Source organism: Silene latifolia, chromosome 11 (assembly GCF_048544455.1).
Source record: "Silene latifolia isolate original U9 population chromosome 11, ASM4854445v1, whole genome shotgun sequence".
In the NCBI taxonomy this organism is placed as follows: domain Eukaryota; kingdom Viridiplantae; phylum Streptophyta; class Magnoliopsida; order Caryophyllales; family Caryophyllaceae; genus Silene; species Silene latifolia.
In genome coordinates this window covers 147,325,772-147,350,005 of record NC_133536.1, presented here as the reverse complement: position 1 = coordinate 147,350,005, position 24,234 = coordinate 147,325,772, and the positions used below count along the sequence as shown (strand labels likewise).

At 41.7% G+C, this 24,234-nt stretch overlaps 2 protein-coding genes and 1 long non-coding RNA gene across 3 annotated transcripts; 2 read left to right on the top strand and 1 right to left on the bottom strand.

Moving 5' to 3' along the window:
* Positions 1-265: 265 nt before the first annotated feature.
* On the bottom strand, positions 266-1,153 carry LOC141614134 (uncharacterized). Its single transcript, XM_074432890.1, has one exon. It carries the CDS (start codon positions 1,151-1,153, stop codon positions 266-268), a length of 888 nt encoding a protein of 295 aa, XP_074288991.1.
* A 3,465-nt stretch (positions 1,154-4,618) lies between these two features.
* On the top strand, positions 4,619-5,644 carry LOC141614133 (uncharacterized). Its single transcript, XM_074432888.1, has one exon. The coding sequence runs from the start codon at positions 4,619-4,621 to the stop codon at positions 5,642-5,644; it is 1,026 nt and encodes a 341-aa protein (XP_074288989.1).
* Positions 5,645-21,016: 15,372 nt separating this feature from the next.
* LOC141615122 (uncharacterized) lies at positions 21,017-21,718 on the top strand. The gene is made up of 3 exons (XR_012529637.1): positions 21,017-21,325; positions 21,408-21,563; positions 21,640-21,718. It is a non-coding gene; the product is annotated as an uncharacterized LOC141615122 (long non-coding RNA).
* The last annotated feature ends 2,516 nt before the right edge of the window (positions 21,719-24,234 follow it).

Sequence of the window (24,234 nt, the reverse complement as noted above, 5' to 3'; positions counted from 1 at the left end):
GAAAAGTATGAGCACAAAAGGTGTGTATATAATTAAAAAGACAAAGAAAATAGAAAAATAATTCTAAGGAGGTGAACCTACCATATATTCTTAAAATTTAGGTTAGTAAATTTATCAAACAACCTCTCAGATAAATCTAACATTACAATATATGATACAAATTTAAAAATAACCGATCTAAACAAACTCATTCTCAAGATTACAAATTGGAGATTGTTGAAACTTGAGATTATTAAACAAGGAAACCATGATTATAAATAAATTTCTAGCCATATATATCAAGGATCCAATGTTCTTTTGTTGTTCTAATAGTAAATCCATGCATCTTAGCGAACAAGTCAACGGCTCTTCTCACACCATAATCATCTTGCTGATTAAAATAGTCATGACCAAATAATATTCCACCAGGCCTTAACACTCTGTACGCTCGATTAATATCATCCCATGCAGAGTGAAAATCATGAGCTGCATCAACCTCTATCAGATCTCCAAACACTCCCAGCTCACATAGTTTATCGAGACTCGATGCCGAAGAGAATGGAAGAGGTATGATTGTATCAGCCAAGTTTAACGTAACAACGTTCTTCATAAACTGAGCCAATAACATTACATTGGCATTTTGCATCGGAAAACCCTTAAACATGCCTCGAAACCCCGCCCAACCTCGAAAATCGTCTAAGCAGAGGATCTGAGTGTCAAGGCCAAGTTCTCGAGTTAAATTACCCATGTATGTCGCTGAGGCCCCTAGAAAGGACCCAATCTCGATGATGGTACGAGGGCGGACCTTTCTAACCAGGTTCGAAAAGACGACATCAGTTGACCCCCAGCCCTCGACCCTTGTGGGCTGGAGGAGTGGTGCAATCCCGGGTGGCGGGAAGTTCTCATAGGGTGAGACACCGTCATATAAGCCATTCAAAAGGGTGGACCGGACCTGGTCGGGTGGGATGGGGTTACCACATTCTGGTATATCGTACCGGGCGTGATCCCTTGGACATTTGGTACGGTATGAAATTGATGAAGAAATGTAACCTAGGACAAATGTTATGGCAATTAGGAGAATAATTGGAATACTTGTGAGACTTGTGAATTTAAAGATTGAGGTTGATTTTCTAGGGTAAGTTGAAGTATGTTGAGCATTATAATCATCTCTCATTTTTTTGTTTTTTGTTTTTTTTTTTGTTTTTTAGATTTAGATAGATAGAAGTGTAAATTGAAAAAGGAATTTGATTAAAATTAATGAATGAAGTGATTAAGTATAATAGTCAAAGACTCTGAATGCGAAATTAATGGATCTAATGTGGGATCACTTGGAGCAAGTAATTTAGTTTGTGATAAAACTAATACTTTGCCTACTTAATCGTTGCCAATGTTACAAAGCACTAAATACCAAGTGATAAATAATAAGAGGATAAAAGTCTATTTTTGATTTATAAGAATAGAATGCATGAATAAGTTTTGTATTACTGTTATAACCAATCGATCTACACCAATTGATATATGATTGTTGAGTGAGTTTGTTATTTTGTCTGAGGTCTATCATTTTACAAATTTTGCATGAGATGGATTTATGATAAAACTATTTTGACACAGAGCTATATTATATGCTAATCGATTTTCTTTGGATTTGTAATAGCCTATACATCTTATTTAATGATGGAAATAAATGAGGTGAATAAGTTATTATAAGGTCGTTATAGGTTAATGAGATTTGTCGAAGAGGTTCGAGTTGGTCTAGCATTGTTTTAATATAAGATCGTCTTATTTGTAGATAAGATTACACTATACTGTCCACATATGGACAAGTTGAACACTTCAAGGTACAAGGGAAAGTGATACGATTTGGTTACGTGTTTGGCGTGACAAACAAACAGAAATTAACGAATACAAGAAGGGGATATTTGCTCAGGTTAGAGCTATAATACGAATAATGGTGAGTCAAGACCTATGGAATATAATTCTGGTTATTAGTTGAAGACGCGTCAAATAATAACAAAGGCTGGAATGAACTCTTCGAATCCGCACTGCAAAATTGCACACAAGCTGCATTTTTTTCTTATAACTCGACTAACTAATTAAGATACAACCTTGCTATCTATAGCTAACAAAAAAAAGTCCTATGCTAACACCTACTCCAAACAAGACTCTTAAACAAACTCAACCAACCATTAAAATAATTAAATCTACTAGCTAAGATTAATCTAACAAGGATGCCCTAACAAGCGTTCTACAAACCTCACAGCATCACAATACAAGATAGACAAGAAAAATGGACCTAGGCGCTTGCAATCACAAGGCGGCCCTAACAAGCGTACTACTAATTACACGGCAACAGGTGGTATTCAATCACAGGGCGAACGTATTCGACCATATACACTCCCCGAATCATAAATGTGCATATCCTTCTTGTGACAGGCCCACAAAGGGAGACTCAACGGGTGGCCCTCCGCATACGACGGCGCCTAAGGAACCCGGTTACCCGCACCGGTCCCCCAACAACAAAGTGCAATGCCAAGTCAATCCTCACAACAATATCTCATCCACGTAACATCCATCAACCAACATGATAATATCAAGAATCATTGTTACAAATACAGTAACAACCATATAATTAACACATAAATCCAACATTGTCATCAAGGCGACAAGAAACACTCTAATCCTTTATTTACATTAGGGTCTGATGAATCCTTTATGGTTATGCAAATGTTTTCCAAATTAAGATAGAGAAATCTGGTAGAATGTAATGGCATTTACAAAACATCACATTCTTTGATTAAAGGACATGAATTTTGGCTTAATCAACTTAACCCAGCAAAGCGCTTGGCCTGGGAAGATGATTCAGCGTCGCCAAAGGTTTTATGTCAAATAATCTTTGAACGTTGGGGAGTATTTGTTAGCGCTCAATTTAGTTAAGATATTAAATTTATTATTGTAAGGATATGTGGGCCTATTATCTAAAGAATAGATATTTGGGCCTTTTTAAGGTGATTCATGAGAAGGAAGAACTAAGGCTCAAGAAATGAACGTTGCACCAGGGGAAGTCATTGAGCGCTCGGGTGCAGTTTCAAGGAACATCAGTGGTTAACAAACCACTCTCCTACTAAGGAAGTAGTTACAAGGAATTGAACCGGTAAAGAACACCTACATAAGGAAGCATTTACCAAGACAAACGACACACACAACTCAAACAACTACAACTTACTTAATCATTAGATTTTAGATTTTAGAATTAGATTAGATTAGCATGGTGAAACCATCCATCTATCCAGGGAGGTAATTAGTCATTTATCTGATCGCTTAGTTTGTAATTTAGCATCCACATGTACTCTTGTGCAAACTCTATTCACGTTGTGTAATTGGCCTTTTCATGATATATAAGTATCTTTGAAGATTCCTATGTTTAGATTTGAGAATTATATCATTCATCCCTGGGCACTAAATTATAGAATTAATTTTGCGCTGCTTATTAGATTACGCATCTGCAGCCATGCCTCAAACTAACCCTTGCAATTTAGAGTAGATCCCAAAGTATAGGAGGATAGTTACGACATCCAGAGTACCTTATGTTACTGTGCTTGTTTTCACACAAACAACCACGATATTTGACAGTTAAAAAAGCTGTTGTTCCTAGCAATTTGTAGGAAATTAGTTGGATGAACAATGTCTTTAGGCAAAGCCAAAGTGTTGAAGCATACAAAAAATGTTGAAGCTGACAGACGCTACAACTAACAAAAAACAGTAAAATTAATAAGTGTAAATTTGTTATAAAATATGTATAGTGGATGACCATGATACCCTTACATCCCCAACCATTGTATCTATTATTCCCAACCATTGTAACTTTCCATCTCCTTATCCTTTAGGAACCATTGTTACCTTTCACCAGGAGGTATCTTTGTAATCTATATATATGTATCACATGTACATGGATAAAAATATATACAACAATACTAACTTTCTCTTATATTGTTTTCTCTCTTTATATTATCTTCTCTTATCAAAGTATAATTATAATACGTTATCAGCACGATTCTCTATTCAAGATCAATAACACATTTGGGAGAATCATCAAATTTAGGTTTGTTGAGAACTTATAGTTTTTCGCCTTTGATTTCGATTTTCGATCCTTGCTTAACAAATCTACCAAATTAATTTGTAAGTTTTCTATCTATACTATATTTATATTATTGTGATTATGACACAAGTTTTTACACATTCACTTGTATATATGAATTCTTTTGTTCACATAATCTTTGCATGTACATAATCATACATATAACCGTAGTTAAACTCTTCAATGATAAATAATTGATATTAAAGATAATGATAACTTGCATTATGAGACTCCATTTGCATATTACACAATTTGTTTGATAAATTTGTTGATTTTCATGTTACACATCTATATACTATATTCATTCATACATAATTAATTTAATATATTTGGTCTACTGTATACTTTGTATACAGATTACCGCTAACATTAGTGTCTACTATGCACTTTGTGTATAGATTACTCAAGAAAACTTTTTTTTTTGTTTTGTTTTGTTATTTTTTTTTATTTCATGATAATTTTCATGACCAAATTTAAATTATTATATTGTTAATAATGAAAATCATGTCAAACCTTGCAAAACTTGAATTTGCGGCTCTTGAAATTTCGGGAAAGAATTATTTACCTTGGGTGTTAGATGCTGAAATACACCTAGATGCAAAAGGGCTTGGTGAGACGATAAAAGATGGAAATAAAACAACATGTCAAGATAAGGCTAATGCTATGATATTTCTTCGTCGTCACCTCCACGAGGGTCTTGAAAACGAATATTTGACTATTAAAGACCCACAAATCCTTTGGAGCAATCTAAAGGAAAGGTATGATCACCAGAAAATCGTCATATTGCCAAACGCTCGCGATGATTGGATGCATTTGAGATTGCAAGATTTCAAATCTGTCAGTGAATATAATTCAGCCATGTTCAAAATTACTTCTCAATTGAAGTTATGTGGCGAGAAAGTCACAGATATGGATATGTTAGAAAAAACATACTCTACTTTTCATGCTAATAATATTGTCCTGCAGACACAATATCGTGAAAAGGGTTTTAAGAAATATTCTGAATTAATATCTTGTTTGTTGGTGGCTGAGCAAAATAATGAGCTTTTAATGAAAAATCATGAATCATGTCCTACTGGTTCTACACCATTGCCAGAAGCAAACATTATGTTCTATAATGAAAAGGTGAATTATAGAGACCATGCCAGCAGCAGTGGTCAAGGTCGTGGCCGTGGACAATGGCGCGGCCGTGGGCGTGGACGTAGATTTGGTGGTCGTAATGGAGGTCGTGGAGGTTATTTCAAAAAGACACATTCCCATCCGCAGTGTAACCGAAAAGATAATACGAGTGAGAAAGATAAAAGCGAAACCGTGACCAATATATGTTATCGTTGTGTTGCAAAAGGGTATTGGTCACGCGTTTGTCGCACACCCAAACACCTTGTTGATCTTTATCTTCAATCAATAAAGCATAAAAGAAAGAATACCGAAACAAATATGGTGATTGAAGATGGCGAATGTGACTTTGATTCAGGCGATACAACTCACCTAGAAGTGGATGATTTCTTCCCGACCCCCGAAGGGAATTAGATAATAATTATGAACTTTTAAGAGTATCAAATTATCTGTATCAATTCGTGTTAGGACGTTTTATGCTTGTTTTATCATTTATATGGTGTGTTTAGAATTTAAAGGATCCTATGTGTGGACATGGGCCACGTCTCGGTCTGTGGATTTGGGGGTCCACCTACCGGTCCGTAGTCACGGGCCACCTGCACGCCCAGCCAATCTGTGGACATGCAGCGGTCTTTTGAAAGCCACGCTCGGCGGCGTAAAAATGCTTTCGACCGGATCGTTTTAGATCGGTCGGTTTCATCTCGGTAAGGGTCTCGAAAAAATTAGAGATGTTCGGAGTTGCCACCAAGCATTTGTGGGATGCTTGGAACCCGTTCGAATTTCACTTTATATCTCGGTGAAATCTAAGCACAAAGCAGCGTTTGACATAGGTACTAAAGATATGGAAATCGTCCCTCTTTAGCATCATATCTCTAGAATGACTCTCGTACGCCCTGGATAAGGTCGTCCACTATCCAAAGTTTCTGAGTAAGAGGTGAAGGTACGTATTGGGAAGCCCTTTAATCAGACACCCAATCCCGCCCGCGTTAGCGGCCTCTACTGATCGATCTTGGTTGGTTGAATGCAAAAGTTGATAAAACGGCTTAAATGCATGAATGCGCATCCAATAATTTAAACCTAATATGTGAGAGCTTTCTAAGTCGGTTGATTTAATCCAAGTATCAAGTATAAGATGTCGAGTTGGATTAATGATTGATTTGCATGCAAGACGGAAATTAAACATCCATTTACCGTATTAGGTTTAGGGTGCATAACGTGATCCATTTGTCTTAATAAGGCATTTTGCAAATACGATTTTGAATGAACAAATAGCCATCATCGTACCCGGGTTAAAATCTGGCATGGTATGTTGAACCAAAGATGACTTTGTGTTGGGGACTAATATGATTGTTTTTAGAAGTGTAAAGAAATGAAATAAAAGGTTTTAAAATACCTTTTAAATGTCATTAACCAAATATTATCACCGAAACACGGATTTAACCGTCATGGTATGAGGAACCAAGGGTAAAAAATGTTTTATGGTTATAACAAATAAGATGAAATAAAAAGAGTTTGAAAATATTTGAAATGGTGAAAACCGATTACAAATATGAAAATGGATTAAAGGGAAATGACGAGAACAAACACGGTTGATCTCGTGCCTGGATACCCCATTTAGGCGTGGGCTAGCCGGCGAACCAAGGGGCTTCTGTCCCAGGCCAAAAATCAGTTTTGGCTCGTTTATTCCATGTTTTGGTTCATGTTATGCACGTTTTAGCATGTTATAGTCATGAAACAAATGAAAACATAATAAAAGAGGATTTTTACACCCTCATATTTACATGTTTGGTTATGGCGAGTGACCGACGTAAGTGTAACAACTCGTTTGATCGGAAAAAACTCGGTTTAAAACCGTTTTGGTAAGTAAAAAGAGTGTTTTAATATTAGTGATGGTGTAGTGGTCGAAATGGTCGGTCAAGTGATTTAATGCACGATGACGGTACCAAACAATGTGTAAGGCTTGTATTTACGATAGGTAGGTCGTAAATACGCGTCGTATTGTGACTTAAGAAGTCGAGTCGAGAATTTTAAGGGAGAAAAGAGGGGGCAGACACTCGCGTAAGTCTCAAATGGGGGGCATTTGAGGGGTATTTATAGGGAAATGAGTGGTTGTGTGAGTTTTGAGTGACGTGGCCACCTGGGCTGCTCAAAGAGGCGCGAGCCACGTCGCGGTTCTTCGAGTTTTCTTGTCGCTTTCACAACAAACGCAATCATGATTTGTTCTATCCTAGGTTTTGTAGTCACATGTTTGGTACTTGACCAACATGAATCCGGGAAAACTTAAGGTAGAAGATTTGAAATGTTTTGTTTTTGGTGGTTGACTCGGTTTGACTCGTTGTTGGAGTCGGGATTTGAATTTTTGAGTCGGTTTTTGGTCCGGTGCCGGTTTCGACTCTAGTTAGTGTCATTGCGATCCCGTCGTCGTGCATTAAACACTCCAGGTATTTTTGAAATGTTTTGAAGTATTTTATTTTCGAAATCGTTTTAAGTTTTCCGACGTAAAGTTGTACACAAACTGTCGATCAAACGCCGCGATTCCAAAACATGTTATCGTCCGATAATCATCGGGTGTTTGTTGGAGTCTCAGCAGATACTGGGTATCTATAGAGCCCCCACTTTGACTGAGGCTTGGACAAGGCGAAAGTCAAAGGAGAGCCCCCAGGTCAATCGAAGTTTACAACTTGGAGACCCAAACGACGTCGAGGCGGCTCGAAAGGATTCGGGCCAAGGACCTACCGTCGAGAAGGGCGACGCCAAGGCGACTCGAGGGTACGAGCCAAGGACTTGTCGTCGGGAACAGTTTATGTTGGGGTTGATGTCCTTAACAGTTAGTGCAAGGACTTATAAACCTCTAAAAGGATCAAAGGGCATACTTTGGTATTATTATCAGTTGATCCACGTTTATCAATAACGGTTGGCTTGCTAGATAAGTTTGACGTTATTGTCATACAGATGGCGGTGATCAACTGGTCCCTAAAAGTCACACCTATAGGATACGTTCGAGAGATGTGACGGTATGAAAATCTTTGTCATGTAGATGCCAAAACCGACTAACCGGTTAGTCCGAGTTATTTGACTAGTAATTAGTCAAATATGTGATGTTGAGATATTATATTTAATACGGATTAAATATCATGGGCTAAGGCGAATTAACCAGTTAATTCGTAAAATTAAATATAAGCGATTTATATTTAATTAATGTATATTGAATATAATTATACAATCGTTTTGTTTTGTCGGACACGTATTAATAATTCAGCTAACCCGTATTATTAGTTGATGCCTTAATTTCCGATAACCGATGTGATTTATAATCGACCACGTCATATACACTTAGCGAGTTATGGACCGGACCGCGAGTTTAAGTGAAGAGAAAATGAAAAGCCCATATGGGCTCCTCTCACTCGGTTTGGCCGAGAATCACAAAGACAAAAAGGGGAGTTCTCTCCTCTTGTCTAACCTAATTTGATTTGCTAAAAATTATTAGGGTTTCGAGAACAGTGCCTCTCGAAATTCGGATCTCTCATCCAGTGAAAAACTCACATCAGTTCTCCCAATATTTCAAGGCAATCGGAGAACACTGTTCTAGCACAAGGGCATATCTCGGACAAGTCTTGGGTGCAACGATTAGGAGGAAATCTGCTTTGATTTCTGTTCTTTACGCCGCAATTTAAAGGACCCGTGGTTGTTACTTGCTTCTTATCGTTTCTCTACTGTTTTATGTTTTATGACTATATTCACATGTAAATTTTACGTTATAGTCCTACAATTAAAGGGGTAGTATACGGATATTAACCCACAAGTGGTATCAGAGCGAGGCCACGTAAATTTTTATATGTGTTTTTCATAAAATGATCTTGAAACGACTTTGCTTTTGTCTCGAAAACCGTGCCTAGTATACACGGCAGAAATTTTTTTTTGAAACCGTGTCATGTATTACACGGTAATTTCATCTTTTTCGATTTGTTTTTATGCATATTGTTGTTTTATACAGAGATTATAACAATATGTCATGTTTTGTCAATTGTCAAATTTGTTTTAATGCATTTTTGATCGTATTTGCAATTGTTTTTGTCTCGAAATATGTTTTCACGAGGGTTTTGAATTTTTTCGAGAGACTTTTGCACTCGATCGACCAAGTTTTTAATCGATCGAGTGGCTTTTCTGTATAATTTTGCTCGATCGAGTCCCTGCTGTACTCGATCGACCCTGTTCCAAAACCTTTTGCTCGATCGAGTCCCTGTTGTACTCGATCGACCCCTTTCAAAACCCCTCTGCTCGATCGAGTTGTCCTCGTACTCGATCGAGTAGATTTGCTGATATAAGTTCTCGATCGACCTCCAGTTTAGTCGATCGAGTACTCCCTGATTAGCATACCCCTCGATCGACTTGGTTGATCGATCGAGCCCTTTAGTTCCTCGATCGAGCACTTGTGTCCCTGGATCGAGGGATTTCGTCTTTAACAGCTTTGAAAATTTGTTTCTTTTGATTTAAATTTTCTTTTGGCTTCAATATGTACTTTATACGGATATAGTACACTCGCTTAATAGTGAATCGGTTCACTCACGTACCATATAGTTGTTTTAAAGCGTCTTTAAAATGACGGATTATAATAGATTAAAATTATATGATAGAAGCGGTTTTATCACACGAATTTTAATCATTAAAAGGTGGTTTGGATAAATTTAACATAATTACAGAATTATGTCACGAAAGAATTTGTTTTTAGTTGATGCATTTTTATTTATCGTCTATCTTGAATGCCGTGAATGCCTTTTATTACGTATTTAATTTTGCAAACGGTTGTAACTTAGTGTGGCCTTAGTAGAACGTGTTACCGTAATGATGGAACACGGTCTTGGTTGTATTTTGAGATCTCGTATCTCTGTTTTGGTTTTTTCACTTGTAATTACAGTTTTTAATTAGAATGTAAATAGGTTTATTTTTGTAATTTTAAATTGTAATTTTTGAGAAGACCAAAGATGGAGACCAGATGCTCACTCCCGCTACTTGGATCAAGATGGAACATCAAGACAAGCTTTTCGGGTCCAACGGTGGATTCCAAAGTTGTATTATGTTCTTATACTAGGATAGGCCACACTAGGAATTTTTTATTTACGTTTTTGCATTCCTTATTTATTTTTCGCAACGATAATATGCATCATATTCCGCCTAAAAACCAAACCACCTAATTATTGCATGAAAACTGACACATATAGAGGTCACGAGTTAGTTTTCATTGACATTCTCATGTCACACGTTTTAAAGCCATCATCCAGATAAATTCATTCACGACAAACGCTAGTTATTCGTTCACTTAAAATGAATTATAATTTAGTTGATGGGATCTTCCTCGTATAAACAAAAATTGAGAACGGTCTTTATAGGTCAAACTCCAATGAGTCCCTTCTTCGTCGGTAGGCATACTATGACCCCTTCTACGTCGGGTAAGTTGGAACCGATTGACCTATTTTATCTCAACACTATGGTCACTCGTACGATCCTGTGACTATGGTGGACTATAGATAGGATTTACGGAAATCTATCGACCAAGAGTTCTTCCGGAAGAATTGGCTAAACAGTTGGCTTATCAATTTACAGAAATTGAGTCTTGGGATCACTTGTATCATTCTTGAGGGAGATCAATTATGCAAGTGCGAGAGTCTACATGTTTAAAATGAATTTTAAAATAGACTTAAATCACCTCGATGAGTTGCTTATTTCGTTTTGTTTTTCTTTCTTTTTCAGTGTAGATCACGATTTTAAACTGCTAAACATCAAATGGCTGGTTCAAGTGATAACCCAATGCCAAGTGCCACATTGGACCGTGAGTCCTGGCTTAGGATCTTCATGAATCAGATGAATCAGTCTACTCGACTGAAGAATGATGGATCCAACTTCGCGGACTGGGAGGCGGCATTACGGAATGCTGCCACTGCTGACGGGAAGCTCAAATTTTTGTTAGAGCCCCTCCCGGCAAACCCAGGTCCCACGGCTAGAGCTACCGAAATCGCCAAGTTTAACGATTTCTGTATGGAAGCGGGTGCGATTAAAAACGTACTCATTTTTGCAATGGAATCCAATTTGCAGAAGCGCTTCATAGCCCATGGTGCAAACAAGATTTTCACCACGCTCACTAAGGAATTCTCGAAAGCACCGAGAATCGTGACCTATGAGCATACCACTCGCTTCTTTGATGCGAGACTCCAGAAGGGCCAACCGGTTAGCCCACACATTCTCAGCATGATTGAGAATGTCGAGAAACTGGAGACCTTTAAGCGTAACATCAGCGAGAATATTGTTATCGACCGTATTCTTCACTCACTCCACGATGGTTATTCGCAATTCAGAGCGAATTACTATATGAATGATTTGAAGAAAACTCCGCATGAACTGCACTCCCTTCTCGTACAGACCGAGAAGGACATGAAGTTCAGTGGGAGTTCGAAACAGGATGTTCTCGTTGTGTCAAACAAAGGGAAAGGTAAGGGCAAAGCTCAGGCAAACCTAACAAAGAGGTAAGGCGAAGTTCAAGAAGTCGGGTTCGGGTAAGAGTGGTCTGGTGAGTCGAGCAACTCATCGAGCATGACAAAGAGCAAGAGTGAAAACATGGAATGCCATCATTGCCACAAGACTGGGCATTGGAGACGCACATGTCCTGTTTATCATGAGGACTTAAAGGCAGGTCGTGTTAAACCTGTTGGTATGTCTTCTCTCTCTTCTACTTTTATTCATATGATTGAGATTAACCACGCAAGTTACGGAACTTGGGTACTTGATCCTGGTTGTGGTTCTCATCTGTGTAATCATGTGCGGGGGCTCCGAAACATCGAACCCCTCGTAAAGGGTGAGGTGGACTGCGTGTTGGGAATGGAGCAAGAGTATTTGCCATCTCCAAGGGGACATATGTGATCCGACTTCCTAGCGGATTTGAGTTATCATTATATGATTGCTATTATGTACCCAGTCTTTCCAAAAACATTATTTTGCGCTTGATAAACTTGGTTTTTCATTTGTAATAGAAAATAATACTTGCATTTTCTCATTACACGATATGATTTACAAGGCGAGTCTCCATGAACGGAATTTATGTTTTAGATCGGACCACCGAAATATTACACGTAATGAATAAAAAGTTAAAGGTTGGTGACAAAGATCAAACGTATCTATGGCACTGCCGTATGGGACACATTAATGAGAAACGCGTAAAACAGCTCATCAAACATGGAGCTATCTCGGCCTTTGATTTTCAATCATTTGGCACGTGTGAATCATGTCTCATCGGTAAAATGACTCGGATTTCCTTCAAAGGTGTTGGAATGCGCGCTGCTGACCTATTAGGGCTCATACACACGGATGTATGTGGTCCTATGTCAATCACCGCACGAGAAGGCTATAGGTATTTCATCACTTTCACGGACGATTTGAGTAGATATGGCTATGTCTACTTAATGAAGCACAAAAGTGAATCCTTTGAGAAATTCAAGGAATACCAAAATAGGGTACAGAACCTATTGGGTAGAAAGATAAAAACACTGCGTTCGGATCGTGGTGGCGAGTATCTTTCTCACGAGTTTGATCAACACCTAAAGGACTGTGGGATTGCCCTACAGTTAACTCCACCTGGAACACCTCAGTTGAATGGTGTGTCCGAACGGAGAAATCGAACACTACTTGATATGGTTCGATCCATGATGAGTCACACGATATTACCTGATTCATTATGGGGTTATGCTCTTATGTCAGCCGCTCTAATACTCAACCGAAGTCCGTCTAAAGCTGTTGACAAGACTCCATATGAACTATGGAAGGGAACGGTCCCTAACTTGTCCTTTATACGGGTTTGGGGCTGCGAGGCTTATGTCAAGTGGAGACACGAGGATAAGCTCGGCCCGCGATCGGTCAAGACATACTTTATAGGCTATCCTAAAGGAACGCTTGGTCATTACTTCTATTCACCAACCGAACAACGTGTTTTTGTTGCGGCTAGTGCGACATTCTTAGAGAAGGAATTTCTCGAGAATGCAAAGAGTGATAGAACCTTCGACCTGTCGGAGGTTCCAGAACCAAACACCGAGCAACCATTGGAGGAACCGATTCCTTCAATCACGGCTGCGGTGAATATTCCTGAGGAACCTAGGAGGTCGGGAAGAGTCTCTATTCCTCCGGACAGATACATCGGTATGGTCGAGGAACATGACATAGATGACATTCTACTCTTAACGAGTAGTGAACCCACAACCTATAAAGGTGCCATGACCAGTTCTGACTCAAAGCTATGGCTTGAGGCCATGCAATCCGAGATGGACTCCATGTATGAGAACAACGTGTGGGATCTTGTTGACTTACCTGCTAAGGTTCGTCCCCTTCAATGCAAATGGCTTTACAAGATAAAGCATTCTGTGGAAGGTCAACAAGATATCTACAAAGCACGACTAGTTGCTAAAGGTTTCACCCAAGTGCCAGGTTTGCACTACGATGAGATTTTTGCACCCGTAGTTATCTTTGCGTTCCATTCGGATTATCTTAGCGATTGCCGCTTTTCATGACTATGAAATTTGGCAAATGGACGTGAAAACCGCCTTCTTAAACGGCTTTTTGGAGGAAGAGTTGTACATGGTACAGCCCGAAGGTTTCATTGATCCAGAACATCCTAAGAAAGTGTGCAAGCTTAAGCGTTCCATTTATGGACTTAAGCAAGCATCAAGGAGTTGGAATCATCGCTTCGACCAAGTGATAAAAGACAATGGATTTACTCGATCGGTCGAGGAACCATGTCTATATATCAAGTCGAGTGGGAGCAAGATTGTCTTTCTAATATTGTATGTTGACGACATACTCCTGATTGGGAATGACATACCTCTCTTATCTTCGGTGAAAGTATGGTTGAAAAACCATTTCCAGATGAAAGATCTGGGAGAGGCACAAAGAATTCTTGGCATCCGTATCTATCGAGATAGATCACGACGGATGTTATCTCTCAGTCAGGAGTCTTACATAGACAAAGTCCTAGAGAGATTCAGCATGACTAACTCCAAGAAGGGGTTCCTTCCTATGGCTCCAGGGGTGCATTTGAGCAAGTCTCAGGCACCAGAGACACCGGAAGAGAAAGAGCGCATGACACGAATTCCTTATGCCTCGGCTATAGGATCAATCATGTATGCCATGATATGCACACGTCCGGACGTGGCATATGCATTGAGTATGACAAGTCGATTCCAACAAAGAACCAGGTGAACCACATTGGTTGGTGTCAAGAACATTCTTAAGTACCTCAGGAGGACTAAAGATTGGGCATTGACTTATGGAGGCTCTCAAAAGCTATGCGCAACCGTTTACGCAGATGCTAGCTTCCAAACGGATCGAGACGACTCGAAATCTCAATCTGGATTCGTTTTTACTCTTAATGGCGCTGATCAGTGGAAGAGTTCGAAACAAAGCACATACAAGAGATTCTACGACCGAGTCCGAGTACTATGCCGCGTCGAAGCAACAAAGGAAGCGATATGGATGCGTCAATTCTTACATGGGCTCTCTGTAGTGCCTAGTTCGAATGACCCGATCACCATCTATTGCGACAATAGTGGTGCCATCTTCCAAGCTAAGGAGCCAAAGTCTAGCAACAAGTCTAGACATGTACAACGGAAAGCTCATCTAATCCGAGATTACGTGGAGCAAAAGGAAGTAGTGATAGAAAAGATTGCTACTGATGATAACATAGCAGATCCTCTCACTAAAGCATTACGACAAGATAAGCATGAAGGGCACGTTAATTCCATGGGAATCAAACGTGTTCCTGAGTTGTAGTACTTTTTATGGATTAGATTCATTCACGTTTGTACTCTATATGACATCATCGTTTTGATATTTATATATATATTTTGTTTTTCATGTGGAATTGTACGACAATTTTGAACACCACAAAGTGAACTGAACTAACATCATATCTTGTTAGTCCTTAATTGCCCACATGAGCTGATAACTCGGCAATTATTCGTGACGTTGGTTGATGGTGGGTTCAACGAGCCATAAGTCAACCGGTTGAATGACCAATCACAGAGGCGATTTATACGGATATTTCGTAGGACACCATTGTGACATCGACGTGGAGTCCTAAATGTTTTATAACATTCGCTGCCCGGTCGTGGATAGGACTTCCATGGTGATCCTAAGAGTCGATTCTTTGACTATCGACTGTCTCTTGAGACTACGGCAGATTTTGGGTGACTTTGGTTTCTTTCTCACGGTCATCCGTAACAGGGGCCAAGTAGATTTTTTTCGGGTCATTTCATCTTTGTGCTTAGATCGGAAGGAGTCGAGTTGAAGGAAATATTCAGCCTTTATCGGGTACTCGATATTTCTCAGGGCCACTCGAGGAGTCAGAATCGAAATGCATGGCCATGCTCGGATACGGATTCGTTTTATCGGTTAAGTTACTCTCTAGTCGGGGAAACCACTCTAGATACAGATCGATTGTAAAATACGACCTTTGTGGATCCAGATCTGCAAATTGTTTTACATTGAGTGGGAGAAATTTTAAATGAATATGAGAATCGGTTATCGCACATACACTTGTTCGGACAAGTGGGAGTTTGTTGGAGCTTGTGTCCTCCAGTTAGTGCGGATAACGTCATTGCACATACACTTGTACGGACAAGTGGGAGCTTGTTGGGGTTGATGTCCTTAACAGTTAGTGCAAGGACTTATAAACCTCTAAAAGGATCAAAGGGCATACTTTGGTATTATTATCAGTTGATCCACGTTTATCAATAACGGTTGGCTTGCTAGATAAGTTTGACGTTATTGTCATACAGATGGCGGTGATCAATTGGTCCCTAAAAGTCACACCTATAGGATACGTTCGAGAGATGTGACGGTATGAAAATCTTTGTCATGTAGATGCCAAAACCGACTAACCGGTTAGTCCGAGTTATTTGACTAGTAATTAGTCAAATATGTGATGTTGAGATATTATATTTAATACGGATTAAATATCATGGGCTAAGGCGAATTAACCAGTTAATTCGTAAAATTAAATATAAGCGATTTATATTTAATTAAATGTATATTGAATATAATTATACAATACTGTTTTGTCGGACACGTATTAATAATTCAGCTAACCCGTATTATTAGCTGATGCCTTAATTTCCGATAACCGATAACAGTTTATAATCAGACCACGTCATATACACTTAGCGAGTTATGGACCGGACCGCGAGTTTAAGTGAAGAGAAAATGAAAAGCCCATATGGGCTCCTCTCACTCGGTTTGGCCGAGAATCACAAAGACAAAAAGGGGAGTTCTCTTCTCTTGTCTAACCTAATTTGATTTGCTAAAAATTATTAGGGTTTCGAGAACAGTGCCTCTCGAAATTCGGATCTCTCATCCAGTGAAAAACTCACATCAGTTCTCCCAATATTGCAAGGCAATCGGAGAACACTGTTCTAGCACAAGGGCATATCTCGGACAAGTCTTGGGTGCAACGATTAGGAGGAAATCTGCTTTGATTTCTGTTCTTTACGCCGCAATTTAAAGGACCCGAGGTTGTTACTTGCTTCTTATCGTTTCTCTACTGTTTTATGTTTTATGACTATATTCACATGTAAATTTTACGTTATAGTCCTACAATTAAAGGGGTAGTATACGGATATTAACCCACAGTTTAGAGTCTGTCGACTGTCCGTGCGGGTCGTTTAAAGTCCATTAGACTACGTACAAAGGCTCGTCGGCCATAAGAAGGAGTCATACCTGAGGCATCTTCGGATATGTCCTTGCACGTTTGCGGACAAAGGCTCGCCAGATGTGGTAAGGAAATGTACCAGAGGCATCTTTGGGATGTGACCTTGAGGTGTTTGCGGATAAAGGCTCGCCAGCTGTGGTAAGGAAATGTACCCGAGGCATCTTCAGGATGTGTCCTTGAGGTGTTTGCGGATAAAGGCTCGCCAGCTGTGGTATGGAAATGTACCCGAGGCATCTTCGGGATGTGTCCTTGAGTGTTTGCGGACAATGGCTCGCCAGCTGTGGTAAGGAAATGTACCCGAGGCATCTTCGGGATGTGTCCTTGAGTGTTTGCGGACAAAGGCTCGCCAGCTGTGGTAAGGAAATGTACCCGAGGCATCTTCGGGATGTGTCCTTGAGTGTTTGCGGACAAAGGCTCGCCAGCTATGATAAGGAAATGTACCCGAGGCATCTTCGGGATGTGTCCTTGAGTGTTTGCGGACAAAGGCTCGCCAGCTGTGGTAAGGAAATATACCCGAGGCATCTTCGGGATGTGTCCTTGAATGTTTGCGTACAAAGGCTCGCCAGCCATGGTGCGTAGTAAGGCTCACCAGCCATGGTGCGGTCGATTAACGGACCGTGAGAATAGCCGCGTCAAATGGGCTTGTTTTGAAAGTAACGAACTCATGATGCCGCTGTGGAAATAGTGAATTCGACTTTTCACTATCACTGTTTTTGAAATGAGTGGGTTCCGCGAGGAAGCCCCCTGCTGGTATTTGAAGGAATAGTGAATTTGGAATCTTCACCATTCGTCGTTCTTCTTTTTTTTTTTGAATTTGAAGTGGTGGTTTCGATCGCCGTTGAATTCGAATTTTGAAGGAAATAGCAAATTTTAAATTTTGCTATTACGTTTGAAGTGACGGTTTATGTGCCGCCGTTGACATTTGATGGAAATAGTGAATTTGGAATCTTCACTATTAATTGAAGTGACGGTTTATGTGCTGCCGTTCACATTAGGTAGTGAAAATGGTGGAATTTAATTTCCAACCATTATTTCGGAAATGACGGTTTTAATTGCCGTTGTTTGAAAATTTGAAGAAATAGCGAATTTTGAATTTTCACTATTATTTTTGAAAATTGAAGAAAATAGTGAATTTTGGATTTTCACTATTAGTTTTTGTCTTTAAGAAAATGACGACCTTTAATATCGTCGATGAAAATTCGAAGTTTAATATGGGAAATTGGACCAAATCCCAAATTTCGATGAAAAAGCAAGGGGACGCCTGAATGAGGTGCGAGCCCTCTTGCGAATCAAAGGGGCTTCCCTTTTTTTTCTGTAAAAGACGCGAGTTCAGGCTACATACCATCCTCATTCCTTTCGTCTTCAATCTTCGAAAAAAAAACCGCAAAATATCGCCATTGTTATACTTTGCTAGCTTCCATTCATGCCATTAACAACAATGTCATCTCAAGGTATGTATTTCCTCTTGAATCCATTTAAATTTGTTCATCTTTTAGCTTAATTGAATTAGGGCAGAATTTTAGCCTAGAAAATCGAATTGGGCGTTTTTGATTCAGCCCATTTTGAGTGAAATTGATGCTTGCATTAGGTTAGAAACCTGTTTAGGAGTATAGGGGTGCTTTTAGTTTGCATTTTGGTCCCCGTTCCCGCTCCCTATGGTCGAAAAACGTGAGTGAGGTGAGAAACCGTCTCATTTCGCAATGCCAAGTTTATTTGCTTGGATAGTGGGTCCCACTAGGTTGCATTGTAGACAGGAAAATCCGTGTTTGCCATTTATGGACCTTTGTTGGGTATTGTGGGCAAAATTGGATTTTTGCCTTTTGTGACGGTCTTATGTCTGACTAAATAAGCGTCTGTTTGAGCTTGAATTGAGTTAGTTTGCCTTGAAATGGACCTTATCGGTAGTTTAGGTCACCTTGAAGTGTGATAAAATCACGTTCGCCTTTTTGCGGTCGTTTTTGAAGTTTTGACCGGTTTGTGCTCAAATTAGCGTATGAATTGCCTTTTTGAGCGGTAGAAAAATACCCCATTGTGTCGGGAATACATTTTGGTTTGTTGGCGGACCCTGTAGGGGTCTTGGAATGCCGTTTTTTTTTTGTGGTTTTGACTCTTCTTTTGCCTGAAAAGATGGGCGAGTCGTTTTGTGTTTGTTTGTCTTTTTGTGAATGGTTTTGTTTGGTTGGATTTTGGGTGGGATTGCCCTTGTTTTGCTTTGCAGGTTGTTTTTTTTTTTTTTTTTTTGCTTGTTGGTTTTTTTTGGATTTGTCCATTTCATGCCGTTCTAATGCCGAAATTTCGGCTGACGTTTTTTGTTTGTATGAGAGTGTTCGGGACAGACCAGGTCCCTCGCTGCGACTCTATAGGAGTTGTTCGGGACGGGGCCGGTTAGTACTCCGGCTAGCACACCCGCCGTGGTTGTGGAGGACGTTACTGAGGAGGAGAGAGCTCCTGAGCAGGCTGTTGGGGATGCGGGGGCCGTTGAGGAGCGTGAGGTGCCCGTTGTTGGGGCCACTGCCACTAGGAGAGCTCAGACTGGGTCTGAGGCTGGTACCTTCGGGAGGAGGGTTTCTACGAGGGAGCGTCGTCCTCGTGCGACTAGACGGACGTTACAGAACGTCACCAGGGTTGTGGAGATGGGCCCCATCCGTCATGTTGAGTCTCGTGGCCATAAGAGACGGAGGGCGGAGACAGTCGAGGACGATGCCGACGTCGCGAGCTAGAGAGCCAGGCGGGCTACAGCCCCGCGAGGGTTGCACTTGCGAGCGGTGCCTGCTTGGGCCGAGGGTTTTGACGGCAGCCAATTGTTGCTTCGACTGGACAGACACATCTCCTACCGTGCTCACGAGGGCTTGGTGAGTCGTGTCCCTCGATTGAAATTTTGTCACTTTTGAAGTTTCGGGCCTGAATAGGCATTCTGACGTTGTTTGCTTTTGATTTCAGGAGATTGTCACCATGAGGACTTTCTCGGGCTTCTCTACCTGTCTGGGTTTCTACGACATTCTCCGAGCCGGGACGAGGGCGTTGATAGAGAGGTCGGCTTTTGGGCCGTTGGTGGCAGCTTGGCGGGACATTCATAGGTCTTCGATTAGGGCGAACCTGTGTCTGATCCGAGCCATGTTGGATCGGTACTGGGATACGACGTCGTCGTTCCACATGGAGTTTGAGGAGGTCGGCGTGACTTTAGAGGACTTCGCCATGGTATCTGGCCTTCCCTGCTGCGAGTTGCCCATTGAGTTCACTGAGACGCCTAAGAGAGTGACCTCTCCTGCGGTTACTGCTCTGATCGGTACTGCTTTGCCGGAGCCTTCTGACGTTACACCGTACCTGATCGCGAGTTCGTACGTGAAGGACCACTTCACTGGGAGGGTGGCAGGTGTTACTCTAGCGCCGTTGGAGAGCCCGGAGGCAGAGGTTGAGGCCGAAACGAAGGAGGTGCGGCTGTGGTTGTGGTACTTCTTGGGTGCCACGTACTTTGGCGACAAGGGTGAGCGCTTGTCAACCAAAGTGCTTCCTCTCCTTACTGACCTTGACACTTTGAGTCAGTTCGACTGGGTTACGCCGGCTTTGGCGAGTTTCACCCGGTACTTGCACGCGGCGGTGCGTCCGGAGACAGTGGGAGAGGGTAGTGCTCCTGCTTTGGTTGGTCCCGGCCTCATTTTTGAGGTATGAGTATTTTTTTTGTAGTGGTTTTTTGAGTTTGATTTTGATTTTGATTTTGGTAATTTTTGAGAAATTGGCTGATTTGCGTTTGCTGTGTTTGATTACAGGCTTGGTTGAATGCTTACTTCACTCCTCTGCGTCCGGGGACCAAAGACGATGTTCCCTCGACCTACCCTGCTGTGAGGGGTTGGACGGTGGCTCGGAAGAAGTCGATTAAGTCGACTTATTAGGACTGCAGGCGTCCCGTGAACAAGCTTCGGATTGCTGATGTAAGTTCTTGCTCTCTTTCCCTCTCCTTTATAGAAATAGATAGAGATAGGATGATTAGGTAGCTTATGAAGCCCCCAGTTAGCTGAGTAGCTTTGTTTTGAATGCAGCTTGTCGGGCGGCCTTGGGAGCACTACACGGGCGTATCGGCTGCCATCAGGGAGCGTTTGTGGCCTCGCAGCTCCCTGCGTCTGTACTTGGAGACGGTGATTGAGCCGGTTTGGTACCTGGGCGAGCGCTTAGTTCGTCAGTACTTCACCGAGACTTTCGTCGTGCCGGTTGACCTGCTCAGGGTGTTGTTCCAGGAGTCGACCCCGGATGAGGTTGAGGAGCACCTTCACGGCCAGGTAGGTGAGGAGCTGCTGTTACGGGACGCCGACTACGACACCTTCCGGTTGTCGAGGCTTGCTTGGTACCCGATCGAGGTATATTTTCCTCTGTTATTTTGTTTTCATTGCCTCTCTTAACAGGAGGGTTTGTCATCTTTGATGTGGATCCAAATGGTAGGGAGTCGACATGCTGATGAGGACTCAGCCCCCAGCTTTCCCGACGGAGACCACTTTTCAGGGGCCGGGTGGCGAGGAGCTTCAGTCGCGCTTATCGGAGCCCGCGACAGCCGAGGTGACCGACGCTGGCATGGAGTGGAGGTTGATCGTTCTGAGGGTGAGTTCCTGACTTGAACACTTTCCTCAATTACACTTTGCCTTATATTGTATTGAAGGACATTTTTGACTTGTAGGTGACGACTGTTAGTCACCAGGACTTGTGGCAGATGGCTAACCGCTGGAGGGCGCTTGCTGGTGACCTGGCTACGAGGGTGGCTCAGCTTTCTCAGGTACTCTTGTGTGCTGTTTTTGTGTATTTTGTGTTGTATTTCATGTTTTTAGATCTTGAGGATCTGTTATTGTGTTTTGTAGGGTACTGCGGATCCGGCGGAGCTTGCTCGGGCCCGTGCTGAGTTGGAGGCAGCCAGGTCGATGATCGAGGCCCAGGAGCTGGGGATCATTCGTCGGGACCAGGATTTGAGGCGTCGTGAGGACGAGCTACGGAGCCGAGATGCGGAGATTGCCTCTCTCAGGGCTTAGTTGGCTGCGGCGGAGGAGCTTCGCGTCGTGATGGAGCAGGAGACGCTGGAGAGTTCTCCGGAGATGGAGCCTGAGCAGGTGGTGGTGTCTGCATTGGCGACGACTCCTAGTGAGACCAGGACTGGTCCGACGGGAGATGTTGAGCAGTTGTTGTAGTTTGTCCGTGTCTTGGACTCTTATCTGTACATATTTACATTTTACGTGAGGCGGTTTGTGTATATGTGTTTTTGGATTGTCGTTTATTTTGTGATTTTTGGCTTTTTTGTGTTGTGTTTCGGAGGAGCGTTGTCGGCTGTTGATTCTCCATTTGCTTTGCACCGGTTCCTGCATCGTTAATGTAGAAAACAGACGACAGGTAGCACATATGCATAAACGTAAACACGTAACAACATTTGAACAAACTTTAACCAAGATGACTCGAAGTTAAAATTTGAAATTTGAAATGAAATTTGAAAATTTGCGACGAGTCGTCACGTTCGGGATTCAAAAGGAATTGATTTGAAAATTTGAGCAATTAACTCGTGTCGTGAATTAAATTGCATCGAAATTATTGAAATTGATTTGTGACTCAAAAAATTCAAACTCAAACCGCCAGGATGAATTTTAGAAATAGATTTTTACGAGTATATTTGATTTTTGATTTTTGAGGTCAAGACACGAATTTGTGAGTGCTTGAATTTTGAGGGAAATTGACGTCGTGTTATCAATTTTCGATTTTGATTTTTGACGGAAACTTGCGAAAAGGCGAAAAATTTTCGTAATTTTGACTGACATGGAAACGATCCGTCGCGGATCGGGGCGACTAGCCCTTCCGTATGTTTAAAGCTGCGTTATGGAAACCGTGTCGGATTTCGTAAAACGTGAAAACAAGGAAATGTGAGTGTGAGGAAACACAAAAAAGCCCTGAATCACCCCGAAGAGGCGCGAGCGTCCTGGCGGGAGGTTTAAGGTGTCAGGAGAAAACACAAGCTGAAAGAGACAAGTCAACAACGGGAATCTTGGGGAAGCCTCAAAGAGGCGCGAGCAGCCTGGCGATGGAAGCCGGCTCTCCCCTTTTTCTGAAAAAAGCGCTGATCATTTTTGTATAAATAGGGACGTTTGCGCTTCATTGTTTCATCATCCGAAACACAAAAAAAACATCTCGACAAAACTTCTTCTTCTTCCACAAAAATATTTCATGGATGCTTTTGAGAACGCGTTGCGACAATGGTGCCGGGATTTGTCGCCTCCCGAAAAGTATCAACTCGTTTGCATGGGAGTTGGTCAATTGTTGGTGCTTCGTCAAGTCAAGGTGCAATCTTCATTTCTTGAAGCATGTTCTCGGTTTTGGGATTCGAAACATCATGTTTTTGTTTTCCCGAAAGGTGAGATTTGTCCTCTTGCCGAAGAAGTTAGAGCCATTGGTGGGTGGCCGGGTTGTGTTCCGGTGCTTCCTCCGACTCGGTTGTGCTACAAGAAGAAATTTCGTTCCATGTTAGGCTTGTCAACAAGCCAAATCAACTCCCTTCTTGCTCCTCATGGTGTGGATATGTTGGCTCTTATCAACATCTTTTTAAACCGATTAGATGCTAATGTCTCGGAGGTGGCTAGGAGAAGGGCTCTTGCATTTCGCCTTGTCCATGTGTACCTCTTTGTTGATGTCTTGAAGAAGGAGGGGCCGAAATGCTATGGTAGCATGACCCTTATTCATGTGATTGAGCAAATGGAGCATGGTAGAGATCAATCGTGGTTGGTGCTTGGCGAGATCGTCCAAGCCTTGGACAAGGAAGGCTCTTGTGGAGAAGCTCCCTCTTTCGGATCCCCAAGGATCCTCCAAGTGTGGCCATTGGAGAGGCTAAGGTATGTAGAGCCTCCGGTTAATCCTTCTTCTTCTTCCTTCCGTCACCTTACCATGAGGAAGAAGTTGTACCCGGATAGTTTTGCTTCCACCGAGGCTTATTGGGCCGCAAGATTGGCGAAGGAGGGTGGTCCTAATATCCGTTGGGTGGTGCCGTGGTGGCACTTGAGGTCCTTCAGGGGGTTGCCTGCTTCGGGTGCTAGTCCTCATTCTTTGATGGTGGTGGGTTTGAAGGTTGTTTCCTTCATTTATCCCGAAAGGCTCATGAGGCAAATGGGGCGTCCATAAAAGGTGCCCGCTCAAGATACTTTTGTCCAAGAGAATGTTTTCCGGAACTCCGAGCTTGTGGAGGTCTTCGAAAGATGGTGGGCCACTCGGCCGCTTTGGGAGGTACCAAACCCTGTTGCCACGA